This window comes from Tachysurus vachellii, chromosome 12 (assembly GCF_030014155.1).
Source record: "Tachysurus vachellii isolate PV-2020 chromosome 12, HZAU_Pvac_v1, whole genome shotgun sequence".
Classification (NCBI taxonomy): Eukaryota; Metazoa; Chordata; class Actinopteri; order Siluriformes; family Bagridae; genus Tachysurus; species Tachysurus vachellii.
The window spans coordinates 12,672,989-12,696,990 of record NC_083471.1 but is presented as its reverse complement, the minus strand read 5'-3'; the positions used below and the strand labels follow the sequence as shown (position 1 = coordinate 12,696,990).

The window sequence follows — 24,002 nt, the reverse complement described above, 5'->3', positions numbered from 1 at the left end:
AGCATGCTAACTAGAAATAATAAAAATTGACTAATGCACTATTAAATTATAATAGAAAATAATAATTTGGAAATTTTCTATGATATAGGTTTGTGTGAAATTTCAAATTTTACTTATCTTTAAATCTTGTATATTAGGGTAGACATACAGTCATATAGATACTAGAAATTACTTACAAAGTGACTTTTTAGTTTCACTCCATCGAGGGAATAATTTTATTTTTTAAAATGTTTTAATTTTATTTATTTATTTATTTATTTATTTATTTATTTATTTATTGATTGATTGATTGATTGATTGATTTTAAGTGCTGTTATTGTTAACAACTGAAAATGATTTTTTCAACCTTTATTTCAGCTGCTCTGAATCATTTCTCTTAATCTGTATAAATGATCTCAGCATATATTATTTTCTCTGATTATTATTATTAAAGTCATTAAATTCAGTGATTTCTTATTATATCCGTCTGACTGTTTTTTGTTTCACTATTTTCTTTTGTCTGTCTGTGTTTTGTTGTTGTTGTTTATTTAATAATAAACAGCAGTTGTGTCTTCATGTCACCAGGTGCACCTGCACAGCACCTGTCTTTTTCCCCCTCAGTGTCAGTGTAAATATTACCCTGTCGATTGCATAGACACTTGTAAAGACGACTCTACAAAATCTCAAACTCTAATGTGACAGTTATGTTAATGTAGGTTGGATAAATTAGATTTTTGTTTAAAAAATTTTTTATAAATCACAAAGGACTCCAGATGTTACGAAGCTTCTTTTGAGTTTTGTGGCTCTTCAGACACAAAAAATCGCTGGTTGTAATTCAATCACATCTCTCTCATGTTTTATAAACTTCTCAAACACCTTGCAGTTTCGTTGTTTCACTTGCTTTATCAGTGGTTTTGCCTTTTCTTCCCGTCACTCTGTGTGTGTTGGTAAATAGTAACTGATGTTGGGATGGCTGATCTATCTGTGTCAGCTTTAAACATAGTTCTCTGGTGTCTGTGCTGTGGCTCATATACATCAGTCTCAGAGCAAAACACCCAGAGACTTGAAATTTGCTGACTTACAAACTGAACAGAAAACACTTTATATGCAGTATCTGTGTGTGTGTGTGTGTGTGTGTGATTTGTAAGCAAAAAATTCAGACCTATATGCATTGAGTCACACATTTTTTTATTTTAAGAAAAAGAAACAAGATGATGAAAAACATTTTGCTCGTGTTTAATTTACCATACAGTATTCTTTTGGTCTACAGATTATAGATTATAGATTGACTATAGATAATCTGGAGGATTATCTCTAGGCTAGAACCATTAATTGTTCAAAACCTCTCAAAACCCAAATCTATTTATTTATAAAAGGTCTGGTCTTTTTTTTTAGATCACGATTTTTGACTCTGATTCAGAGGACCATTTGGAAGCAGATGTGGCTATTTTGACAGCTTCACTAAGAGGTACAGGAACCAACAGGAACAGGAAGTACCTGTTCAAAAGTAAAATACTTTTGCATAAATGTGTTTGATTGAACTGTTCATTTGTTTTTATTATTCATGGTGTATTCTGTCCATCAGGCACACCAGCAGAGAAACTGAGCATGACACTGGCCTGGGACAGAGCTGACATTGCTCAGCAACATGTATTGGTGTATGGACATCACTGGAAGGTGCAGTATGATATACAGGATCAAACGTAATAATAACATGATATGCTCAGGGTTGTTCTAATGCAGTGCCGTGGCGGTGTGTTTAAGGTGGGGGATCTGGAGCACACCATGCTGAACGCTTTGCTGATGGACTGTGTCAGTTTTGTGAAGCTGCTTATTGAGAACGGAGTGACCATGAAGCACTTCCTGACAGTGTCTCGCCTGGAAGAGCTCTATAACATGGTAATACGTCCGAAACATTTCAGTTACCTTATTGCAACTATTACATAGGGGTTCTTTCGACTAGCTGAATACATTCAGTATGAGGAGATACAGTTCAAGGAAGCAGCTAAATGTTTGTTAGTCTTCTAAGTCTCTATGTTTGTTAGTCTTCTTGTCAGTCTTCTGTTATATGTCTTCAGACTGTCTGTCTTCTGTTTTTAGATTGTTTTGGTTTTCATTTACAGCTAGACTCATTTTAGGATGCTACAGATTCCAGACTTGAGCATAGTGTTACAAATCTCATAATGAGTCTTTATCTGCCTTAAAAAAACAAAACACAGATGCTGCTGTAGCTACTTGTATTAGCACATCTATCCAAGAAAGGCTGCTTATTAAACTATAATAGCAGGGTTTTGACATGAGCTACCATGCTGTGAACACTAAGTTTTATAATGAACAAATACATTTTTTTTTCCTTCAATAGTTTTAAATCATACACTGATTGATTTTTTTGGCATATTGCTATGATTTATGTGCCTTAATCAATAAAGCTGAAGTACAAAATGAGGTTTAACATGTTTACTGTTGTTTATCAAAATTTACATGCACTAATAAAATACCAGGTTTTGCTTTAATAATGGAATAGAAGACGATTTAATTTTATTATTATTATTTTTAATTCCTCTTTATACTCCTTGAAATATTGCAGTACATAAACTTGAGTTGTCTTGCATGTTTTGCTGTTCTAATATTCCCCCAGTTTCCCTGTTAAGGGCTGTTTTTAATGTTTTTAGCTGTAATGACATTTATTTGATGAAATTTTGTTTCACTCATCTGTATACATCTGAAGGAATAATTGATTTGATTATTTTTGTATGGAAAATACTGATCTTTTTTGATCAATAATGTATAATATTTTTTTAATTACTTAATGTTATATAGACACAGAACCTACACATTTTTGTTCACCATGAAATTTAGAAAAATTTGTTTCTTCCCTTCACAGCGGCATCAAGGTTCCATAGATCACTTTTTACGCCATATTGTTGAGGATGCCAAACAGGTAGGAGGAACTAGGTTAAAAGCCAATTAAAAAAGGCAAACAAGATTGCTTAGTTTGTGTTAGAGATTACATTATATGTTATTTTTGCTTTTGTGTCATCTCCAGTGTCGACTTCCTAGGAGATATAAGATCTCTTTGATCGATATCGGCATGGTGATCGAATATTTGATAGGTGGAGCTTATCGGAGCACATACAGGAGCAAGAGCTTCAAAGCTGTATATAACAATATTCATAGTAAAATGAAGGTCTGTCCATAAACATCACATCACTCAACATACTCAACATTCAGAAAAGGCATCAAACTTAGTAAAAACTGCTGTTGCACACATCACAATTTAGAGCTTGGTGACCATACTATAAAAAACATATGTAATGGCAGATAGTTCCTTCGCAGACTTCTCAGGAGATCTGAAAAGAACAGTATTACATTGGTAACCTTGCATTCTATTTCAGCCCTATGTCAGCAGGTGGGGTTTCACCTGGACAACACATATTTGCCAGGGATTCACTCCCCAAATGTGTCTCTCTGTGTGGCTTCCATTCCAGCATCTAATGTTTGGCTATTTGTTCTCTTTAAGACACATCTCTCATCTTGGCAGTTTGGTCTAGGTATTGTATGCCGTTATTCCTGGACGATTTGGCTGTGGCACATGGCTCACTTTTGATTCCAGACAAGTATTTAAATTCACTAGGTGAGTTTTCTAGGGCTCTGAGTGTTGCAGCAGAAAAGCTTTCACCCTAACTTCCAGAGATGAAAAGTTTGAATCCTAACAATGCCACAGTGATCCGGGGCCATGGAGAGCAAAACTGGTCATGCTGTCGGGGTGTGAGGGGTTGCATACTCTGTCCTCATCAGTCACAGCTACACTATAAATCATAGGCATCTCTGAGCTGAGTGCATGCAGAAGTGGGCAGATAGTGTACTTCATCGGTGTCCAATCTTATCCACAAAGGGCCGGTGTGGGTGCAGGTTTTAATTCCAACCAAGCAGAAGCCACACCTGATTCCACCTGTTTAATCAGTTGTTCTTGGCTTTTAGTAGACTCTGTTGTGGCTTCTGTTTAGTTGGAATAAAAAACCTGCACCCACACCAGCCCTTTCCGATTAAGATTGGACACCGTTGGTGTACTCCAAGTGTTTTACACCAGCCAATGATGCAGCATGAGAAGCAGTTCAAACAGATGAGGCTGGCTTCATGTGTCCCAGAAGAAGCATGATAATATATATTATAATAGGTGAGAGTTAGCTAGTGTGGGAAATTGGATAAGACTAAGTTATAGAGAGAAACAGAAACAAAATTGATGTAAAATGATAACATGAAATTAATGTGAAGTTTTTCTGCTGAACAACCACAGTCGCAAGTTGTTTCACATATAGTTTCAAACGTGTAAATAAGGCCAGAATAGAAACACAGAACACGGTCTCCTATTTCTTGCGTTTTATAGTATGATCACCATGTGACTTAGGGTCCAAAGGTCTTGCCGTGTGTGTGCATGCATATAAGAAGGTATCCAGGTGTTAAAACATCACTTCTGGCTTAAGCTTAAGCATTATTTAGGATTTAGGCAAGAGTTATGCATGAGTTATACACTAATCACTACAGAGCCTTGACCCCCGAGAAGTTTGATGTCCTTGATTGTTACCGATTTATTTTTTGCTGCACTTTAATTAATTATAAACATTACGTTTTTTTTTTATATGACGTAAGTAGATTTTAAAATTTATAATATGACAGATTTAATAGAACTGTTTTATTGAGCTGTTGCTATGCTAGGAAGGCAGTGAGGACCATTCAGTATCCAGAAGAACTGGCACAGAGACATCTGAGACAAATAAACAGCCTCAATTCTACAGAACTGCAAATCCTTACAGACGCCAGGTTAGTCAAATACAAAGAAAAACATCCTTACTGTAAATCACAGCAATATTAATCAAATGAAATATGTATTATTATCAAAAGATCTTTTTATTTATTTATTATAACACATAACAGGGTGTCAGTCTGATAAAATATAAAATGCTTCTAACTTAATGAGGACCAAGAGAACTAGTACTAGAATAACTACCTGATGTCATAACCGACAAAAAGACAGGGTTGTGAACACAAACAGATGGATTTAGAGTCCATCAGGAACAGGGCCTAATACCTGCATGGGAATTAGTAACTGGGAAAAAACACCTAGCCAGGTTGAGAAGCAAAGACTAATATGATCACAGGAAAGATTGACCCAATGGTCACATAATGGAAAATGGGCAAAAAGCAGAGACTTGAGAAGAGGATAAAAGAGACACCAGACAGGTGCTTGAACCATCTTGTCTATTGAGACTGTGGTCCAAACAGACTGGTTTATGTCACCATTCTGGAGGTCTGAAGGTTTTGAGGTTAGGCTTCAACTACAGAGGCAGCATAATAAAAACTTTCAAGTGACAGATCATTTGTGGGTATCCACATATACTATGTGACTTAAATTTAGTGGACACCTGACCATCACAATTGTTGTTGAACATCCTATTCCAGATTTACTCCCCCTTTACTCTTTTTTTTTGCTCATTCCAAACATTTTTTTTGCTCATTTCAAAACACAAGAGCATTAGTGTGGTCAGTAACTGATGACAGCATGGAGTTCTGAGGTGCATTCAGCATATCGTGCATCTCATAAATGATCAATTGGAATAAGGGCAGGGCTATGAAGCCACTTGAGATCTTCCAAAAAGGTCTTTAAGGAGCCTGCATTGTGCACAGAGAAAAAAGCTTGGAGAAAGCCTAAATATGGCTGGAAAGGTCAGGTGTCCACCTACATATTATTCTATATGGCCAATTGCATGAATATAGGATCTGGCTTCAAGGTTCTGAAGCTCCAGATTAGGTAGCTACAGTAAGTACAATGTCAGGTTGAGTGTGCTGGAGATGGTAGGTGCTTAAACATCAATTGCCCCTTTCCACCAGAACCGGGTGCTGGTTCAGAGCTAGTGCTGGTGCTGGTTCAAAGTTGGTTCCAATGGCGAGCCTTCAAAGCACCGGTTTGCCTTTCCATGGGCTACAGAGCCATCACAAATCCAAGTCTTACGTCGCTGTATACAACGTTATACAGTAACATTAGCGCAGCAGCGGCAAACAAAAAACACAACATCAATGGCAGATGTTGCTTTACTGTTCATGCTCATGGCTTTGCTAACCTACATTGACATCCAAACGCGGCAAATCCTGATTTAAAATGATTAAAAATGGCACTAAGGAAGTTCTCTTTTGTCTTGTTGGTCACAGTAACCCTGCTCCCAGCCCCTGGCACAAGTGGTTCTTAAGGCTAGACCAGCAATGTTTTGGTGCTACTTAACAAACACTTTTCCTGGTTCAGAGCCGGTGCGGTGTCGAAAAAGAAAGAACTGATTTTAAATTACTGATTTTAAAAACTAATTATTAAAATAATAACTGATTTTAATGAACCAGCACTCAAACTGCCTTGGTGGAAAAGGGGTAAATGAGTTAGTAATCAGAAGTCATCAGTGTAGTAGGGAACTCAGAGGTCAATGCAGGCAGAAGTGCTGCATGAATAAAATTTCATATGTACATATTTTTTATTTTATGCTCTAGATGAAATCAGAATCAGTGCCTAGTACAGTGGAGGCAGTAGAGGCAGAGCTCGGCGGCTCGTCCCTGTTTGTCTACAGTTTCAATGACCTGTTTGTGTGGGCAGTGCTAAAGCGGCGGCAGCAATTGGCACTCTTCCTCTGGCAGCATGGCGTGCAGGCCATGGCCAGAGCTGTGGTGGCATGTAGGCTGTACCAGGCCATGGCTAGTGAAGCCAAGGAAAGCAACATGGATGACAGCATTACTGACGAGCTCAGGAAATATTCTCTGTTAGTCTTTGTTTGTTTTTTAGACTGTATACAGAATATATAATAAATAAATATTATAGTTTTTTGAGATTGATAAATGAAACAAGGCTAAACTCTGAAGATTTTTCATAGTGTTATGTCTGCATGTGTTTTTTTTTTTCAAGAGAGTTTGGCCAGCTTGCTGTGGATCTACTGGATAAGGCATTCAAGGAGAATGAGCGTATGGCCATGAAGCTGCTGACCTGGGAGATGACAGATTGGAGTAACTTCACTTGTCTGCAAATGGCTGTGGCCTCTGGCCACATTCCCTTTGTGACCCACTCATGCACCCAGATGCTTCTCACAGACCTGTGGATGGGTCGCTTGAACATGAGGAAGAACTCCTGGTTAAAGGTGTTGACTGTTGTGTTGTACTTTTAATTGGCTTTAAAAGTAATGTTTTAAAGGTACACTAAGTAAAAGATGCACAGTAAAGATACAAAAGATGTTAAGAAAGGTACAGTTTAGTAATGTTTTTACTGCTAATGAAGCATATCAAGGCCACCAACAAATGATTGTGTTTATCTAAAAACAAATCCCAAATATCAATGCAATACACTGTCAGGATAAATTTATTTTAGTGCTCTTCTCTTATGAACGAATTTGAATGTCCTGTACTTTTCAGTGTCAAATATATTGTTTGCACCAATAACTAATCACCATTATTCTGCTACTATAACACAGATCATTGTGAGTATACTGATTCCTGTGGGCATCCACCTGCTAGAGTTTAAGAGCGAGGCCGAGATGTCCCATGTGCCTCAGAGTCAAGAAGCTCTTCAGTTTGGGAGGGACACTGGAGATCCAGGAGGAGAAGATGTAATGCAAGCAGTGAGGCAAACATCTCATCATTGTTGTTCATCAATTTCTCAGTACTGCTTTGAATACTGAATGATACCTCTGTTTCATTCAGCTAATTTAGTTTGTAAAGACAGGCTGATAATTGGCTGTACAATATACCACAAAATCACATAGAGATTACAGTATATTCAGGTAAAATTGAATGGCTGATCATGTTGCAGCATGCAGATGCAGGTCAAGGCTTTCAGTTAATGTTTACATCAGACATCATAATAGGGAAAAAGTCTGATATCTGAAACTTTGATTGTGGTATGGCTGTCGGTGCGTATTGAGTATTTACTACTGACCACTTGTGATATTCACACAACTCTTTATAGTTCACACAGAATAGTGCAGAAAAGAAAAAAGCTTTAAGTCAGCGACAGTACTGTGGGTGAAAATGCATTGTTGATAAGAGAGATCAGAGGAAAATTGCTTCCAAGCAGGATACAGTAACTCTTAACCATGGTGAACAGAAAAACATCTCAGCATTAACATACATCGAACCTTGCGGTGGGTAAACTACAACAGTAGAAGACCGTATAGGGGTTCCAGTTCTTTTCACCAAGAACAAGAATCTGAGGGTATCATGGGCACAGGCTTACACCAAATAACCCAGACTTTTTCAGTCTTTAAATGTCCAGTTTTAATGAGTGTCTAGGAGATCAGGTTTCTGAAATACTCAAACCAATAACTGGTGCTGCAGGACACCAAGAAAAAAAAGACAAAACCGGTCTAGTGACGTCCTCTGAGGAGCAGAAGTGAGGCGACATCCTCCACAGGATACCAGAAGTGGAGCAACGTCCCTCACCGGAAAAAATGCGGAGCTGATGTCACTTTTTACTGATGTCACAGGAAAAAGAGCGAGAAAAAAAACAATTGTTTAAGGAGGATCTACTGGATGTGCTCCCACAACAAGCCGGTCCAAGCTGGAAGCTATCCTGCTGGGTCTGAGTATAGGCAGAATCCTTCTGTCACATCGGGAGGAGGATGACAGACCCAGATTCAGGATAGTTCAAATAAACGGGGTTTTAAAAAATAATATACACAGAACAGGAACACAGACAAACTAGACAGGACAAAGGATGAGGAAACACTGTTGAGGATTCTGCGCAGCCAGAGGCATGGTTAAATACTATTAACAATCAACACATAGGGAACAGGTGTGCAGAGACGGGAAGGAGTAAACAAGGGCGGGGCAGACACGACACAGAAAATAAACAAAAGCACGTGGCCAAAAGCCTGGGCTGAATCCCGACAACTGCATGATTGTGCATGTATACGTGTGTTCTTATTAAAGTGTTTAGTGATTGTAAATATGTTCTTCAATTGTGTTTGATCTTCTCTGAAGAATGAGAGTGATGCTGAGAGAGGGAGGAGCCATGTAAACCACAGGCCAAATCTCAATGCATGGTGGTTACCATGGTCCAGGAAGGTCTATGACTTCTACAATGCACCAGTGGTCAAATTCTGGGTCCACACAGTAAGTCTCCTGCCTCCTGAGCTCCCAGTCATCTACTCTATGTCCATCTTATTTCTTCTTCCTTTTTGTTCTTTTTCTGACCCACACTATTAACTTGTGTATCTAAGTCTTTAATCTTACCTTTTTGCTCTTTCTCTGTCTATATCTCTCTCTAACTTCTCTATCTATAACTCTGACATGCAGTATATTCTGTGTGTTTGTAGATGTCCTACCTGATGTTCCTTGCACTTTTCTCCTACACGGTATTGGTGCGGATGGAGCCGAGACCCAGCGTCCCCGAATGGCTGGTTTTTGCCTACATCTCATCCACAGCTGTAGACAAGATCAGGGAGGTGAATCTGAATGCTCAGAATTTACCTGGGATTATTGCTGTCTCATTGCTTTAATGCACAATGTACTTGCTGGTGATATTATGCCTTCTTTCTATAGTTCATCCACAACTCATGTGTGATACAATTAGGCTTAAAATTTCTTTGGTAAATGTCCATCATTCAACATCACTGGGTCTTGGAATAGCAAACAGCATGCAACTCATTACACATGTGGAAAAACTTTACTAGTTCTGGAATGTAAGGAAGTAAATTATATAAGAAATTATAAGATGACTCATCTGACAATCTGACTATTAATTGACATTTAAATCTTCAAAAAGTCAGGGCAAGTACAATGTTTGAACTTTCTATTTTTTATATATATATATTTTCTTACGTAATTGTGTGAAAAATCTCAGGCATATTCACTGTCATGCAAGTCGCTTTAATTATTATTACAAATTCTGACTTGAAGTATTCTGTCTTCGAGGGCCAAGTAAGAATTAAATGTATTTTACTATCGACCTTCCTTCAGTGTCCTAAGCTGTTAAAAAATAAACTGAAGGCCCGCTTTATTAGTTTTACTGGAATCAAAGTTCTTGTCTTATCTCCATACCAGTTTTCTTGAAGAGACCGCTTTCTTTTTACGTCTGTTTGTCTGTCTTTGAGTGTAAATTAGCAGCTGTGTTGCTAATCATTCACCCAGTGCAGTTGTTTACAGTACGCTTCAAACGTGACAAACACTATAACTGTTTAAACTTAAATATGCATTGGTCAGATGTTATTGTGAGAAAAGCAGTGAGAAGTAACAAGAAAATGAAACATTTATCTTGTATGCGGGAACTGTTTAGCTACATCTCAAGCCAGTTGTCAATGTTTGATGACATTTTTCATTCCATAACTTCAGTTAAGACACCAGTGAGAGAGAGAGAGAGAGAGAGAGAGAGAGAGAGAGAGAGAGAGAGAGAGAGCATTAGTGTACACAAAACACAAAAATGTAGCTTTTTCAGCCCTCTCGCTGCTTTTGCTCACAGGTATACATGCTATTAAAACCTGTTAAATGTTTTCTACTATCTGAAAATATGCTCCCTCTTAACCAGGTGTGGGTGTCTGAGCCTAGTCAACTCAGCAAAAAGCTGAAAATGTGGTTCAGCGAATACTGGAACATGAACGATTTTGTCGCCATCATTCTTTTTTTCACGGGCATGGCCCTGCGCTGGTACAAGGGTCTAACACACATCACAGGACGCATCATTTACTGCCTGGACATCATTTTATGGTTTGTGCGTCTGTTAGACCTGTTGGCTGTTAACCAGAAAGCTGGACCCTACCTCACCATGATCTCCAAAATGGTATTTCATTTTTGTTTTATTGATACTGTCTAGATGCATCAGTACCAATATCAGTGATGTAAAATCAGACATCTATCAATATAAAGATCAATAGATATTATCAGTTACTTATTATCAGTTACTTTTCCACCTGGCCTGAAAAAATGGATTTGATGCATCCTTACATTTAAGAACAGATTCTTTTTTTTTTTTTTTGGAAAAAAAAAAATTCTTTGGTCAGGTTTTATCTCATGGTGATGGTTTTCTATGTGTATTAGCTGAAAACATTGTTCTCATTTACATGAAATTTGTGTGTCTGAGCATGTTACAGATGAAGAACATGTTCTACATTGTGGTCATCATGGGCATTGTACTGGTGAGTTTTGGTACACCACGGTGGGCCATCCTAAATCCCCACGAGGGACCATCCTGGAACCTGCTGAAGCAAGTGCTCTTCCAGCCCTACTTCATGATGTTTGGGGAGGTCTACGCTGGAGAGATTAATCGTGGGTAACAGAAATAAAGACCTCCTTCCTGAGAGAGAGAGAAAGAAAGAAGGATATTCAGACAGAAAGACAAACAAACAAATGGTTGGAGCCTACACCTCTCCAAAGGCACATACATTTATATCAATAGCTCAAGCCTGCTGTGAAACACATAACATTTAAATACAACAACATTCATTCATTTATTTATTCGTATTATTTAATATAGACATAATTTGTGGATTTCTACGTTTTCCCTATGAGGGCCTCATCCTACTGTGTATACTGTATGTAGTAGAAATATGTATACTTATTAATTATGGACAGAATAAGAATTTGATTCTTTATACATTTTTTTATAGCCTGTGAAGAAAATCCCAACTGTCCTCCTGGATCATTCCTCAACCCACTGCTTCAGGCTGTCTACCTCTTCATGCAGTACATAATCATGGTCAACCTCCTTATTGCTTTCTACAAGTAGGCACCAGCTGTACAGCATACACTGGCTTACAGAAACTTTCAAGCCCAGTAGGATTAATCAGACTTGTCCAAGTAACATATGGCACATATTATGTATATTCTTTTGATTTTGGCAAGTAAGTGTTTAAAAGTTGATAGAAGCGTAGAAGTGTTAACAATGCCAATAGAAACTGCTGAGTATTGTAAGCTAAATGAATACAATTTTATCATTAAGGATTAGGATATAAATTCTCAGAGTGTGGAAATTCCAGTAAGCAAAGTTGAAACATCTGTGAGGAAGTGGAAGCTGTGTCACACCACCAAAAGCACTACCTAGACAAGGATGTCTGTCAAAACAAGACCGTGACTGGTGAGGGAAGCCATAATGAGCCCAACAGCCACCATGAAGGAGTTATAGAGTACAGCAACTGAGAGTGGAGCACCAGAAATTTATTGAGGACTGTGTGAAAGTCACCATTGCTAAAGAAGATATATATATAAAAGCACAAGAGTGATGAAACCAAGATCACAAATATCAAATTTCTATGTTTGGTTTAAACCAAACACAGGCCATGCCTCAATTACCACCTGTGCTACAGCAAAAAAATACAATTGCAATACAGAAAAAATTCTTAAACAATCTGTTTAAATAAGACAAATCTGGAAACCTTTAAAGGTGGTTTAATACATCACAAGGCACTGTCAATAAAACAGATATCACAATGCAGCTTGCACTCTGTTTCCTTCATTAGTGCCAACAGTGAGAACACAGATCGAATGATTTTGATTTTGTCAGATTTCAATTGAAATTGTAAATGTTGGAAAAAGAGTATAAACAACTCTCTTCTCTTTTCTATGTTTTTCCTCCCCATAGCAATGTTTACATTGAGATGAAGAACATATCCAACCAGCTTTGGAGGTACAACCGCTATCGTTACATCATGACCTATCATAAAAAGCCGCTTCTGCCTCCGCCTCTGATCTTTCTGAGTCACACGGCCTTGTGCATCAATGCAGTCTGGCAGAAACATAGACGGACATCTACACATGACCAAGGCTCTGGCCTTAGTGAGTGTGTGTGTTTGTTTGAGAAGCATTTTTCAAATGTCCCCACATGGACAGGAATTTCTGACTGGTTTTAACTTCTAGATTGTTCATCTTTTGGTTTGAACCTCTAGGTTGTTCTTATCTTGTAGAAACACTGTTGCCTTTATTTGATGTGCCAAAAGGTTTCCCTGTGATTGTTGAGATAAATGTTAGACAGATTTAGGTACAGCATTAATTCAATGCTTTAGTAATTATGTCTGTAGAAGGTCATAATGATAGTGAGACAAACATCATTACTAAAAATCATCAAGCATCATCATCATTTTGAGATTAATATGAGAAAGTCCATGCCATAAAAATGTCTAATGAAATTCTTATGAGTCACTATTTATTGAATCTCTCTCTCTCTCTCTCTCTCTCTCTCTCTCTCTCTCTCTCTCTCTCTCTCTCTCTCTCTCTCACTCTCTCTCAGAGCTGTTCTTGGCTCCTGATGATCTGAAGAAGCTACTGGAATTTGAGGAAAGATGTGTGGCTGGCTATTTTTGTGACAAACACGAGAGACAGCACTGTAGCGAGATTAACCGGATCCGCGTTGCTGCAAACAAGTGTGTTCCCCCCAAAGAACACCCCTCCCCGAACACTGACTTGACACAGATCACTTATTTACCTTCAACATATAGACATATTTTTACTTAAAATATTTACGTGAAAGTGATGGATGACCTTTAGAGGTCTCCAGTCTGAACAGAGAGCTAGAGGTCAATGATCATGTGGTGAGCTAGCTCGCAAGTACACATATATAAAGTGCCTGTTTGCTGAATCACATAGACGACACTAGACGACACAATATATTTATAAAAAATACTTGGGAAGCTACTTTAAATTTGGTCACAATCAAAATTCTAATTTTAATCTTTACATTTTACATTGCTGGTTCCTTCACTCACTTGTTTTTTGTTGATTCAAATTATTTTAGTAATGTTCATTAATAAGTGGATTTAGTTGATTAATTTATGTTCAATTATTTACAGAGTTAGGTGTTAACAAAGCATTTATTCCACAGTATCACAACTATTAATTAATGCATAGTCATATTTATACTCAATTAATAGTTAATGCATCATACAGTATACAAGTGACTAAGTTGGGTTGTATTGAAAAGAAAACAAGCCAGCTACAATTAAATATTTGTTTCTTAAAATAGTTCAGAAGCTTTATGCCCATTTCAGTACGCCACATAACTATCCAAAAGACTAGCTCACGAGTCAAGGTGCAATTCAAGGCACTTTGCACTGATTTTTAACAGCCATGCTATGCTGATAGTCATGCTCATTTTAAATAAAACATTAGCAGCACTTACTAACATGAACTGAGCTAAACAAAATGGAGGTTACTCATGACTTGGTATTGGTATGGATGTGTACCAAAAATAATTTAATGATACTTTATCTAAAAAAAGATGGTATCAGTGCTGTTGCTCCTTAGGACCATTAAGTATTAATAACCTTAAAACAAGTCTACTAAAATACAGTAACCACTCCTATATTCTGTGTGTGTGTTCATCAGGGCAGAGGAGATGATGGATACATTATCTGAGGTATCTGAGAAGGTCCAGTTCATCCAGGAGAGCCTTCAGACGCTGGACGCTAAACTTGGCCAGCTGCAGGACCTGTCTGCTCTTGCTGTGGACACCCTTAACCTCCTTTCAGCATCTGAAAACAGGCAGCAGGAAGCTGTCCATCTTTGTCCCAGCCCCCGAATCACAGTTACACCTTATTCTTCCATTGGGAACGTCACCCCAAGCCACACCCCTCTGTCTCCAAAGGCTTATTGGAGCAATCCACCATCCCTACTGCGTATCTCAGCCAATAGCAAGTCATACAGCACTTCAGAGCATCCGCCAGGGAGTACAAGCAGCTTCTTTGACAGCAGGCTCAAGTGGGTGCTTGGAAATTTGGAGGCAGAGCACAGCAGTTCAAGACAGAGACTTGGCGGAGACTCGTCCATAGGATTTCGTCTCTCACATGGATCTCTGACCAATTTGTGGTCAGACCAGCATGGGTCACCTGGACCTTCATGCACCAGCTCTCTCACCACAGTCTGGGATCATGAGCCACAAATTCCACCCAGCCAGGAGGAGTCCATGGAGGAGGAAGAGGACAACGACGACGACAATGACAACGACGACGACGACGATGTGTTTATTGACACCAGAGCCACGAGGAACAGTGTTCTGGGCATTGTGAATCCAGCTTTCTGTGGCGATAGTGATTTAGCTATGCCCAAACAAGCTCACTGTGGCAGGAAGTTGCCATTTGCAATAGACAGCGATCTGGGGCATAGCCGCTCACTCTCTGTTAGTGTGGAGACATTGGCCACGCCCACAAATAGGCACAGTGTTTCAGGAGAACCCATACCATTGCATCCAGGCCCGAAGAACAGAGGTACTGTGTCCTTGACATCAGATCTGAATTCTCCAATTTAAAAAAGCATGATGTGACATTCATTCATTGTTGTCTTACTAACTGAAACTTGACAAAACACTGAACCTGTTTACATTTATTTGTATTTTTTTCTTGTCACTGACAGATCTTTACAGAATCTTAGAAAGGAAGCGATCATTTGGCCGAAAGTGTGTCAAGATCAAAGAAGGAGAAGCAACCGATGTAAGAAAAGCCATTTTTGATTATATATTTTTTGCCTTTATTTTCACACCAGATCATAAACTGTGTAGTAACATTGGCTTTGCAGGTAAGAAGACTGGAAAGGGATTTGACGCGGAGGAGCAGACGAAAAGGGAAGGGATTGGCTGGACGCAAATTACGATCATCTGTCAGTCTGTCTCAGCTCAGTACGCTCATTGTTTATTCATTACTAGTATTTGATTTAATGGAATTACTAGAATTAATGCAGTTACTTTGAGTCATGCAGCCATTTGATTGTGATTGTTTTTATTTTTAGCTTTCGATCATGTGGATTTCTTGCAGAAATCACTCAGTTTGGCTCAGGTAAGATGATTTTCTAGTATGTTTTGCTTAATATTTTTACTGAATACGAACAACGTTTTGTGAAGATGGTTTATCTGAAGGATTCTCAAATCAGAATAAGGATTTTACACATTGACTGGAGAGAATCTGGATTAAAGGGCCATTGAAAGAAGACTGTAGATATCCTGAACATAAGAGCTAAGAATCTTATGCAAACTTGCATTTTCTTCCTGTGCTTTGGGGTCTGCAGTTTCCTTTCCAGTCCAAAAACATGTTATAGACATCTCTAAACTGTCAGTAGTGTGGGAATGTTTGTGTGAGTTGGCACCCCATCCAGGGTGCATAACACCTTGTGCTCTGTGTTCCCTAGGATAGACTTCATGTTTCGTGTTCTGTGTTGGATAAGTGCTACAGAAAATAGAGGTATGGATTGATGGACATTTAATAACTCAATTTGTTTCCACCAGAATACAAGAAGCCCCAGCCAATCAGTTTGGAACAGTTGGGTGCACTCAGCCAGCCGTCGTTCCTCGTAAGTCATAAAAAAAAATTTACATACACATTTCTCAAATGTGTTTTTTTTTATACATCTCAATTTCAATTTGATTTAACTGTCCTTAAAAAATATGTCCTATATTTTCTATGTGTTGTACAGGGTGCAGAGCTGGGCAGCAGTCGAATGTAAGTATACAGTACACAAAGTTTCTTTAGTATTGAAACATTCAATTTAATCATAGAGTTTGAACTTCACCTCATCTTTGTCTTTGTTCTGCTGCTGTTTCAGCTCGAGCTTCATTGTTTAAGTCAACTGAAGATTTGGACCCACATTACTCAGGCAAATTTGGCTCAGTTTACACTGTATTTATTTTTTCATGCCTGGCTGTCAGTCATGAGAGGCCCTTTTTGACTCCCCTGGTCTTCGTATGACATATGGTCTATTTTCTGTTTGATTTGATTTTGCAGCTATGGAGAGAAACAACCTGATGAGATTAGCACACACGATCCCTTTCACACCGGTGTCCCTGCTGGGTGAGTTACACGAGACTGTTTTCTCTGAGAAAATGCACTGATTTGTTATTGTACTTTATATTCCACCATGTCACTGTTGTACTCTCAAATTAGATTGGTCAATTTTTTATTCTATAATGAAGCGGAATCAAATGAAAGAACTCAAAATATAAGAGGAGCTTCATTTATTTACTCATTCTTGGATCTGATTTTAATGTTAAATCTGTGTCTTTACTTTGGCTGTGTAGGAGGAGAGGAGGTGTACATCTACACTCTGGAGGAGTCAGATCCAGACTCCATACTCTCCAGCACCTCCTCGTGGTGTCAGAGGGGTCATGCGGCCGTACTGCAGCCCGTGTCGGAGCAGGGAGTGCTGGATGGTGGGCTGCGCCGTGCTCAGTGGGTACTGTGCACCTGGGCCGAGGAAGATGTGCTAAAACCCGGCTGTGTGTACGTGGTTAAGTCTTTCCACGAGCAGGTTGTGCACACGTGGCAGACACGGTTACCCCACAGCACCACCCTAGAGCTCTGCTTACGGGTAATAAGAACATCTATTTATCTGGTATTATATATTATCAATCATGTTGTCATCTGTACCCTTTCACTTGGTTTATTTTAATTCAGTTCAGTTTCATTTGAATAGCACTTTCAACCATGGACATTGTCAGCTTTGCAGAAATATATCAATTCAGGATAGAGAATTTTAGGAGGTTAATGTTTCCTTTAAAGGCAACATTTAAAACCTCTCGAATAATATGTGTGATTTCAGTTTTATCAGTATTTTTCTGTTCTATTTATTCTATTCTGTTCTGTTTAATGTATTTAATCTATTTCTATCCATAAGGTAAGTGGTTTTATTCTCTTCTGTCATATTACATTGTGTTGTCTTATAATGTATTCCATTCTATTGTCAGAATAGAACAGATCATAATATTCAATTCTATGATACGTTTTCTATTATACGTTGTCATTATGTATTAGATACCCTGTCCTCTCAATTCCTTTTTAATGGTACAATGCATTCTCTTCTTTTATGTTATATTCTGCTCTGTCATAATGCATTCACTTCTAGTCTGTTATATTATCTTTAGTCAAAATGAATTTTCTTATAGTCTGTTGTATTTTATTGTGTCATAATTCATCAGTAGGTCAATTCCATTATTTTCTTTTTTTATTCTGCCATGTTCTATTCTCCTTAGTCATAATGTATTCTATCTTCTCTGTCTTGCTCTCTTCTATTCTGTAGCAATGCAGTCTGTACCTTATATATAGTCATATTATATCCTAGGTTATTCTATTCAGTTCTATACTGTTCCATACTGTTCTCTTCTCTCTTTTCATTTTCATATTTTTTACACCACTCTGTCATTCCATTCCATTTCCATTCTGCTCTCCAAATGAATTATTTTATAGTTATTTATTTTATACTTATTATATATTCTATTCTCTCGTACTGTTTTCAGTTCTTTTTAGGCAATAATGTATTCTCTCCCATTCTGTTATGATCTATATTAAATCTGAATTCATTCTAATTTATGTTGAATTCTGTTAATTCAATCTTTTATCTAATTCTATTCTATGCTATTCTATTGTTGAATCCTGTAGGAAATCCAGCAGCAGAGGGCAGCCCAAAAGCTCATGCAGGTCTTCAATCAAGTCAAGCCCAGCTCTGATGCTCAGTCCCTCAGGTTAGTTAAAACCCTAAATAAGAGTGTATATGTAGGTGCTTGTAGAGTGTATATATAAATATGGACTCAGAAAGTGCTTTCATTTGAATAATAATGTGCTGTGGGTCTGTAACTGACAGTCAAAGCTTTTATTAGGCTTTATAATGAAAATACTGAAATAATGATAGTTTGTGGCATTTTATATGTGTGAGAATGTGTGACTATGATATGTGTGAATATGTGTGAGTATATGTAAAATGATGTCCAGGCAGTAAATGATGCGCCCTGTGATGTGTGTTAGACCCTTGTACCAGCGCAGGGCCATGCCCGTGAAAAAAAGAATGATGGCGACAAAATCGTTCATGTTCCAGTATTCGCTGAACCACATTTTCAGCTTTTTGCTGAGTTGACTAGGCTCAGACACCCACACCTGGTTAACAGGGAGCATATTTTCAGATAGTAGAAAACATTTAACAGGTTTTAATAGCATGTATACCTGTGAGCAAAAGCAGCGTCTCTCTCTCTCTCTCTCTCTCTCTCTCTCTCTCTCTCTCTCTCTCTCTCCACCCCCTCTCTCTCTGGCTCTGTGTTTTCCCTTCTTTAGATTTCTGGATCTGTCCCTGGTGTCCTGGCAGGCTAAAAACCAGTGGCTAACCATAGAGAGGAGCATGAATGGTGACTTCAAGAAGTACAACAACAATACAGGAGAAGAAATCACGCCCTCTTGTGGCCTCGAAGAGATGGTGCTGGCTTTCTCACACTGGACTTACGAGTATACAGAGAGAGAGCTGCTGGTACTGGACTTGCAAGGTCTAGATATTGTACTATATCTATATCTACATCTTTCTATGTACAGAATTCCTGTCATATGATGTTTAACATGAACTTCATAAATCTTCATGTTGTCCCTTTTCTCAGGTGTGGGAGCGGAGCTGACAGAACCATCTGTGATCAGAGCGATTGATAACAGGTTCATTTTCGAGAAAGCTTATTGTGTAACTTAAGTAGAATATCTTATACGCATGTTCAGGGTAGCTTTCTTTTGATATTTAACCATCAGCTTACATCTCATCAACTCAGATGTTGAGCAGATGTTGCTCAACATATTCAGATCTATTCCTGTTAGTTCCTGACTTTTCAGAAAAAGTGTATTTCACCTCATTAAAGAAAAATGAGCTTTTTGAACGCTTATTTATAGCCACATAGTTCTCCTTGAGATTGTCCATAGGTTGTATTTTGCTTAATAAAGTTTATCATAAGTAAGAAAGGACATTATTTACATTTACATTATTTACTGTAGAGTGTCACCCAAATGAGGATGGTGTCCAGGGCTCTCAAGTTTTGAAGACAGGCAAGAGTGACATTTCCAACCCCCCAGCAACCCCCCACCCCACCCCTACACCGAACACACACAAAAAAAAGGTTTTTACCAGGATCACTGACCACATTTTAACCAAATACAAAGTATTTGTTCAATTTCCATTTAATAATGTGTGTGTGTGTGTGTGTGTGTGTGTGAGTGTGAGAGTAATGTTGCTCCCATTTAAAACAGTTCGGCTCAAGCCCAGCCATTTTTAGGGTCATGATTGAGGACAATGTCCCGTCCAGAGACAAACTGTTCCATGTTGAGGTTTTGTTCAAACCGACCATCGAAAATACCCTCGCTAATGAATATGTTTTTTTTTTCATTGGTTGTTGCGTTAAATCTTACCCAGATACAATAGTGCTATTTTCTGTTTGGCTATTGTGTAACCTCGTTTTTTTGATTGGCTGATAAGTGTCAGGCTCGACTAAGAACTCCAGGGGAGACACGCTTGATTCCTGCTTGGTTCCATAGAGACAGCAGTGCAGACAGATACATTTTGGGTGCTGAGGCATATTAAATATATGATAAATAGTCAAAAAGTTTTTCTGCGTGAGAAATACGATGTATGGCGGGAGAACGTTGCAAAAGACCAAAATGCGTGACTGTCACTGTCAATGCGTGACACTTGACAGCCCTGATGGTGTCCCTTCTGAGTCTGGTTCCTCTCAAGGTTTCTTCCTCCTGCTATCTCAGGGAGATATTTACTCTGGCTTTTTAACATTTTTATTCTGTTTCTGTACTCTTGTAAAGCTGTTTTGAGACTATGTAAATTGTTAAAAGCACTATACAAATAAATTTAATTGTACACCAAGTAAACACCAAGTAAATCCAAAGCCAAAGAACTTGCAAAAGGCACAAAACACATAAAGCAAGCCAGGTACCAAACTCACACAAATGAGAGGTCTAGTCCATATGCTTTTATTCAATTTAAATTCTATTTATTTGTAAAAGGATTTTAACAACTGGCATTGTCTCAAAGCAGCTTTACAGAAAGATCGAAACAGAAAAAATGACTATTTATCTTTAACAATTACCCCTAATGAACAACCTGGAGGTGACGGTTCCAAGGAAAAACTATCTGAGATGATATGAGGAAGAAACCTTGAGAGGAACCAGACACAGAAGGGAACCTCATCCTCATTTGGGGGACACTGGAGAATAAATAATATAAATGTAAATAATGTCCTTTCTACAACAGTTTGTAGTTGAGTGGAATTAAGCAACGAGGAGCTCCTGAGGAAGTAATACTGTACTTTTATATTGTGGAAGCAGGAAATTGGTGAAGAAGAAATAGCTAGGGGAAACGTCTGGCCTTGGTGCTGCATTTAACAAATAAATGTTAAATGTCACCTGGTCATAGATTATTAAGTGTTTGATTCCTGACTTAACTATTACTTTCAGCTGAAACATGCAAAAAGCACAAGATTATCTGATTTTGTGTGTTTGGTATAGTCGATGAATATGATCCTTTTCTTTGCAGCTCATCCAGTGATTTGGCGTTCGGCACAATCAATTTGGATGAGGATGCAGTCCGGAGTTTTGTCCACAATCATACCTGCAACTCGTGCTGCAGGAAGCTTGGCCTTACAGGTGAACTCTCTCTCTCTCTCTCTCTCTCTCTCTCTCTCTCTCTCTCTCTCTCTCTCTCTTTCTTCTCAGAACAGCAAACTTTATTTCAAACAAGTCAAAAAGTTCATTTTGTTTCTAAAGGAGGTGAGAAAACAACAACATAAAAAAGTCTTAATAAACTGGAAATCATTGCATCAGCACGAGTACAAAAACACGCAGCGTGGAGGCGTGGCTTCCTATGTTTGGCATGTCGAGAGCTTTCTTTGATTACATATTTAATAGCCCTTTGTGCGTTCACTTTGATTAGATATTAATCACAGTCTTGAAGACGAGACAAGACGACGAGTCTCGTACTGAGAGAGCACACTGTTCAGAAGTGAGGGGGAAAAACGGGAAACAAATAAACAAGCACAAGAAGCTGAATCAAAACAAATTATTTATTAGAAATTTTGGTATTGTATCTCAGAGAGCGTCATTCATTTATTCATGCTTATGTTTGTGTGTGTTTGTGTTTGATTAGATTTGTGGAAGAACAGCAATCTTCACAATCCAGCCTCCGAAGACTGTGTCAGCACAGTTTGACCTTTACCCCAGATGTGTTTATATATTTTTTTCCTCACCTGGTGTGTTCATTCTGGCCCTTTAACACATCCCAAAACACAAACTGTGTCTTCTGCCACAACTTCATTACTCGAGGATGTTATTAATATCTGGATTTTCTTAAAGATAAAACTGTTCTAATATGAGTCCCTCCAGTATATTACCAGAATTTCAAGCAAACTCCATGGTATTCGCAGGAGCCTGCAATGTTTCAAAATGGCTGCAGATTTTCTGCAGGTTTGGACTTGACATCAGAGCACACGTTTAGTCAAAGATTTCTTCGATTTCTGTGTATGAACATAATTACAGCTATCATAGAACATAATTCCATATGTCTTTACTTAGAAGAAGAATCCCATGTTTGCAATTTCACCAAATCAAAAGACACACAAAATGACAGAAATATCAAGCAATCCTTGAAGGACTACAGTTTATTATTAGTATATTAGATCAGCATTTCTAACCCTGATTTTTGTATGTATTTCCACACTGCCACATAATCGGTTTATTGGATAGCTATACACCTGAGCAGCAGTGTAGGTGTTCCTAAAGTGTTATTAAAGTGGTGTTATTAAAGTGACCTGTAAATGTGTAAGTCCTCTCAACTATTATGCTACATTTATTTCAGAACACACATGATATATTAGGTACATGATAAATTCTTTGTGGATGACTCTGTAAAGACGGCGCACTGTGTGGAATAAAAAAGTACTAATAAAAAAAAAAAAAGAGCCGGAGGTCTCAGTGTCCGTAAAATTGTCTTTAATTCTGTTCCCCAACAAAGAAATGTATACAAAAAGCGATAAAATATCCTTTAACAAAAGTCCTGTGCCTGCTATGTACAAGTCAGAGGAGGAGACGGTTTAAGAGCTCAAACCGAGCTTCGCTTGCACACAAGCTGTGGATAAACCCCATAAAACACACAGACACACAGCCACACATCTTAGTTGAATCATCATGCATACAGAGCACATACACGCACACATACACACTTGGCAAGTTACCCTGTTCTTCCTGCCCTGATCCACAACCTATGTCTCTGCAGCGTTGTGTCATCAAAGATGTGTCATTAAAAACAAAGACAAAACTTTTTTTGTCTTTCAAATTCCCAGTTGCTAAATGGTTCTCAAGTAAATGATGCATTCTTCATATTTATTCCTCAAGCGCCATTTAGCTTCATTGCACCCCAGCTATGGCACTTCAGAGAAAAAAAAACATCCAATGAGCAGCACGTTATCATTTACAAATTAACCAGTGATTGTAAAGGAATTGTGGTTTTTCCTTGTAACTTCCAGAGGTATACAAACATAAGCATATACATGTGATATATTTCTTCCTGTTGGGTTTCTGTGTGTCAAAACATTACAGTCGCTTTGATTTGAGCTTAAACAGACGAGTAGCTTCCAAAAGTCACGTTCAAGAACTGTTTATATATTAAATCATTATTATTTAAGAATACAGAATGTGTTTAAAAATGAACATTAAATCAAGGACGGAATCGTGGAAAAAGCCTACAGCAGTTAAGATGATTTAAATCATTACACAAAGTTCAATGATGTGTGAGAACATACTCATGTCTGACAGTATCATTGGATTAAACTCTAATCTTATTGTGTACAATTGGAACCAGTTATGTGTAATTATAGGGAATTTTCCTGTTGTAGCTGTTACTGTTAGACGCTATTAGTCTCTCTCTCTCTCTCTCTCTCTCTCTCTCTCTCTCTCTCTCTCTCTATCTATCTATCCATCTATCTCTGTAATTATTCACACTGCCTGACTTTGATAAAAATATCATAGAGTAAAATATAAACAGTTCTCAATGACTTTTGGTTCTCTTTGTCGTAACTGTTAAAAAACACATTATATTATTAACAGAAAAAAGTTAATTAAAAGAAAAAAGTTTCAAGTCCTTCATAAAATGAACTAAGTGCCTGTTATGTGTGTGACAGTAGACTCAGCAGGGTAACATGTATTCATTCTTACTATATAACATTCACAACAACACCCCACCCCCAAAACCCGCCCCCTGACCCCAACCACGCCCTTGACAGT

At 38.1% G+C, this 24,002-nt stretch overlaps 1 protein-coding gene across 7 annotated transcripts in view; it reads left to right on the top strand.

The window, feature by feature from the left end:
- The window catches only part of trpm6 (transient receptor potential cation channel, subfamily M, member 6), a 36,569-nt gene extending 13,888 nt beyond the window's left edge, over positions 1-22,681 (top strand). For 2 of the 7 annotated variants that reach the window (XM_060882897.1, XM_060882899.1), the window contains exons 10-39: positions 1,375-1,447; positions 1,565-1,656; positions 1,744-1,878; positions 2,864-2,920; positions 3,026-3,166; positions 4,696-4,800; positions 6,514-6,779; positions 6,923-7,151; positions 7,482-7,628; positions 8,989-9,120; positions 9,324-9,452; positions 10,532-10,783; positions 11,094-11,268; positions 11,610-11,724; positions 12,581-12,774; positions 13,226-13,358; positions 14,320-15,197; positions 15,343-15,419; positions 15,505-15,604; positions 15,715-15,761; positions 16,208-16,272; positions 16,396-16,421; positions 16,525-16,575; positions 16,704-16,769; positions 16,997-17,286; positions 18,354-18,436; positions 19,020-19,225; positions 19,334-19,385; positions 21,262-21,371; positions 21,871-22,681. In XM_060882897.1, the coding sequence (XP_060738880.1) occupies positions 1,375-1,447; positions 1,565-1,656; positions 1,744-1,878; positions 2,864-2,920; positions 3,026-3,166; positions 4,696-4,800; positions 6,514-6,779; positions 6,923-7,151; positions 7,482-7,628; positions 8,989-9,120; positions 9,324-9,452; positions 10,532-10,783; positions 11,094-11,268; positions 11,610-11,724; positions 12,581-12,774; positions 13,226-13,358; positions 14,320-15,197; positions 15,343-15,419; positions 15,505-15,604; positions 15,715-15,761; positions 16,208-16,272; positions 16,396-16,421; positions 16,525-16,575; positions 16,704-16,769; positions 16,997-17,286; positions 18,354-18,436; positions 19,020-19,225; positions 19,334-19,385; positions 21,262-21,371; positions 21,871-21,932 (4,488 nt within the window). In that variant the 3' untranslated portion in view covers positions 21,933-22,681. Of the gene's footprint in view, positions 1-1,374; positions 1,448-1,564; positions 1,657-1,743; positions 1,879-2,863; positions 2,921-3,025; positions 3,167-4,695; positions 4,801-6,513; positions 6,780-6,922; positions 7,152-7,481; positions 7,629-8,988; positions 9,121-9,323; positions 9,453-10,531; positions 10,784-11,083; positions 11,273-11,609; positions 11,725-12,580; positions 12,775-13,225; positions 13,359-14,319; positions 15,198-15,342; positions 15,420-15,504; positions 15,605-15,714; positions 15,762-16,207; positions 16,273-16,395; positions 16,422-16,524; positions 16,576-16,703; positions 16,770-16,996; positions 17,287-18,353; positions 18,437-19,019; positions 19,226-19,333; positions 19,386-21,261; positions 21,372-21,870 lie in introns of those variants that run through there. The other 5 variants (XM_060882898.1, XR_009649258.1, XR_009649257.1 and 2 more) reach the window with 5 other exon arrangements.
- Positions 22,682-24,002: the final 1,321 nt, after the last annotated feature.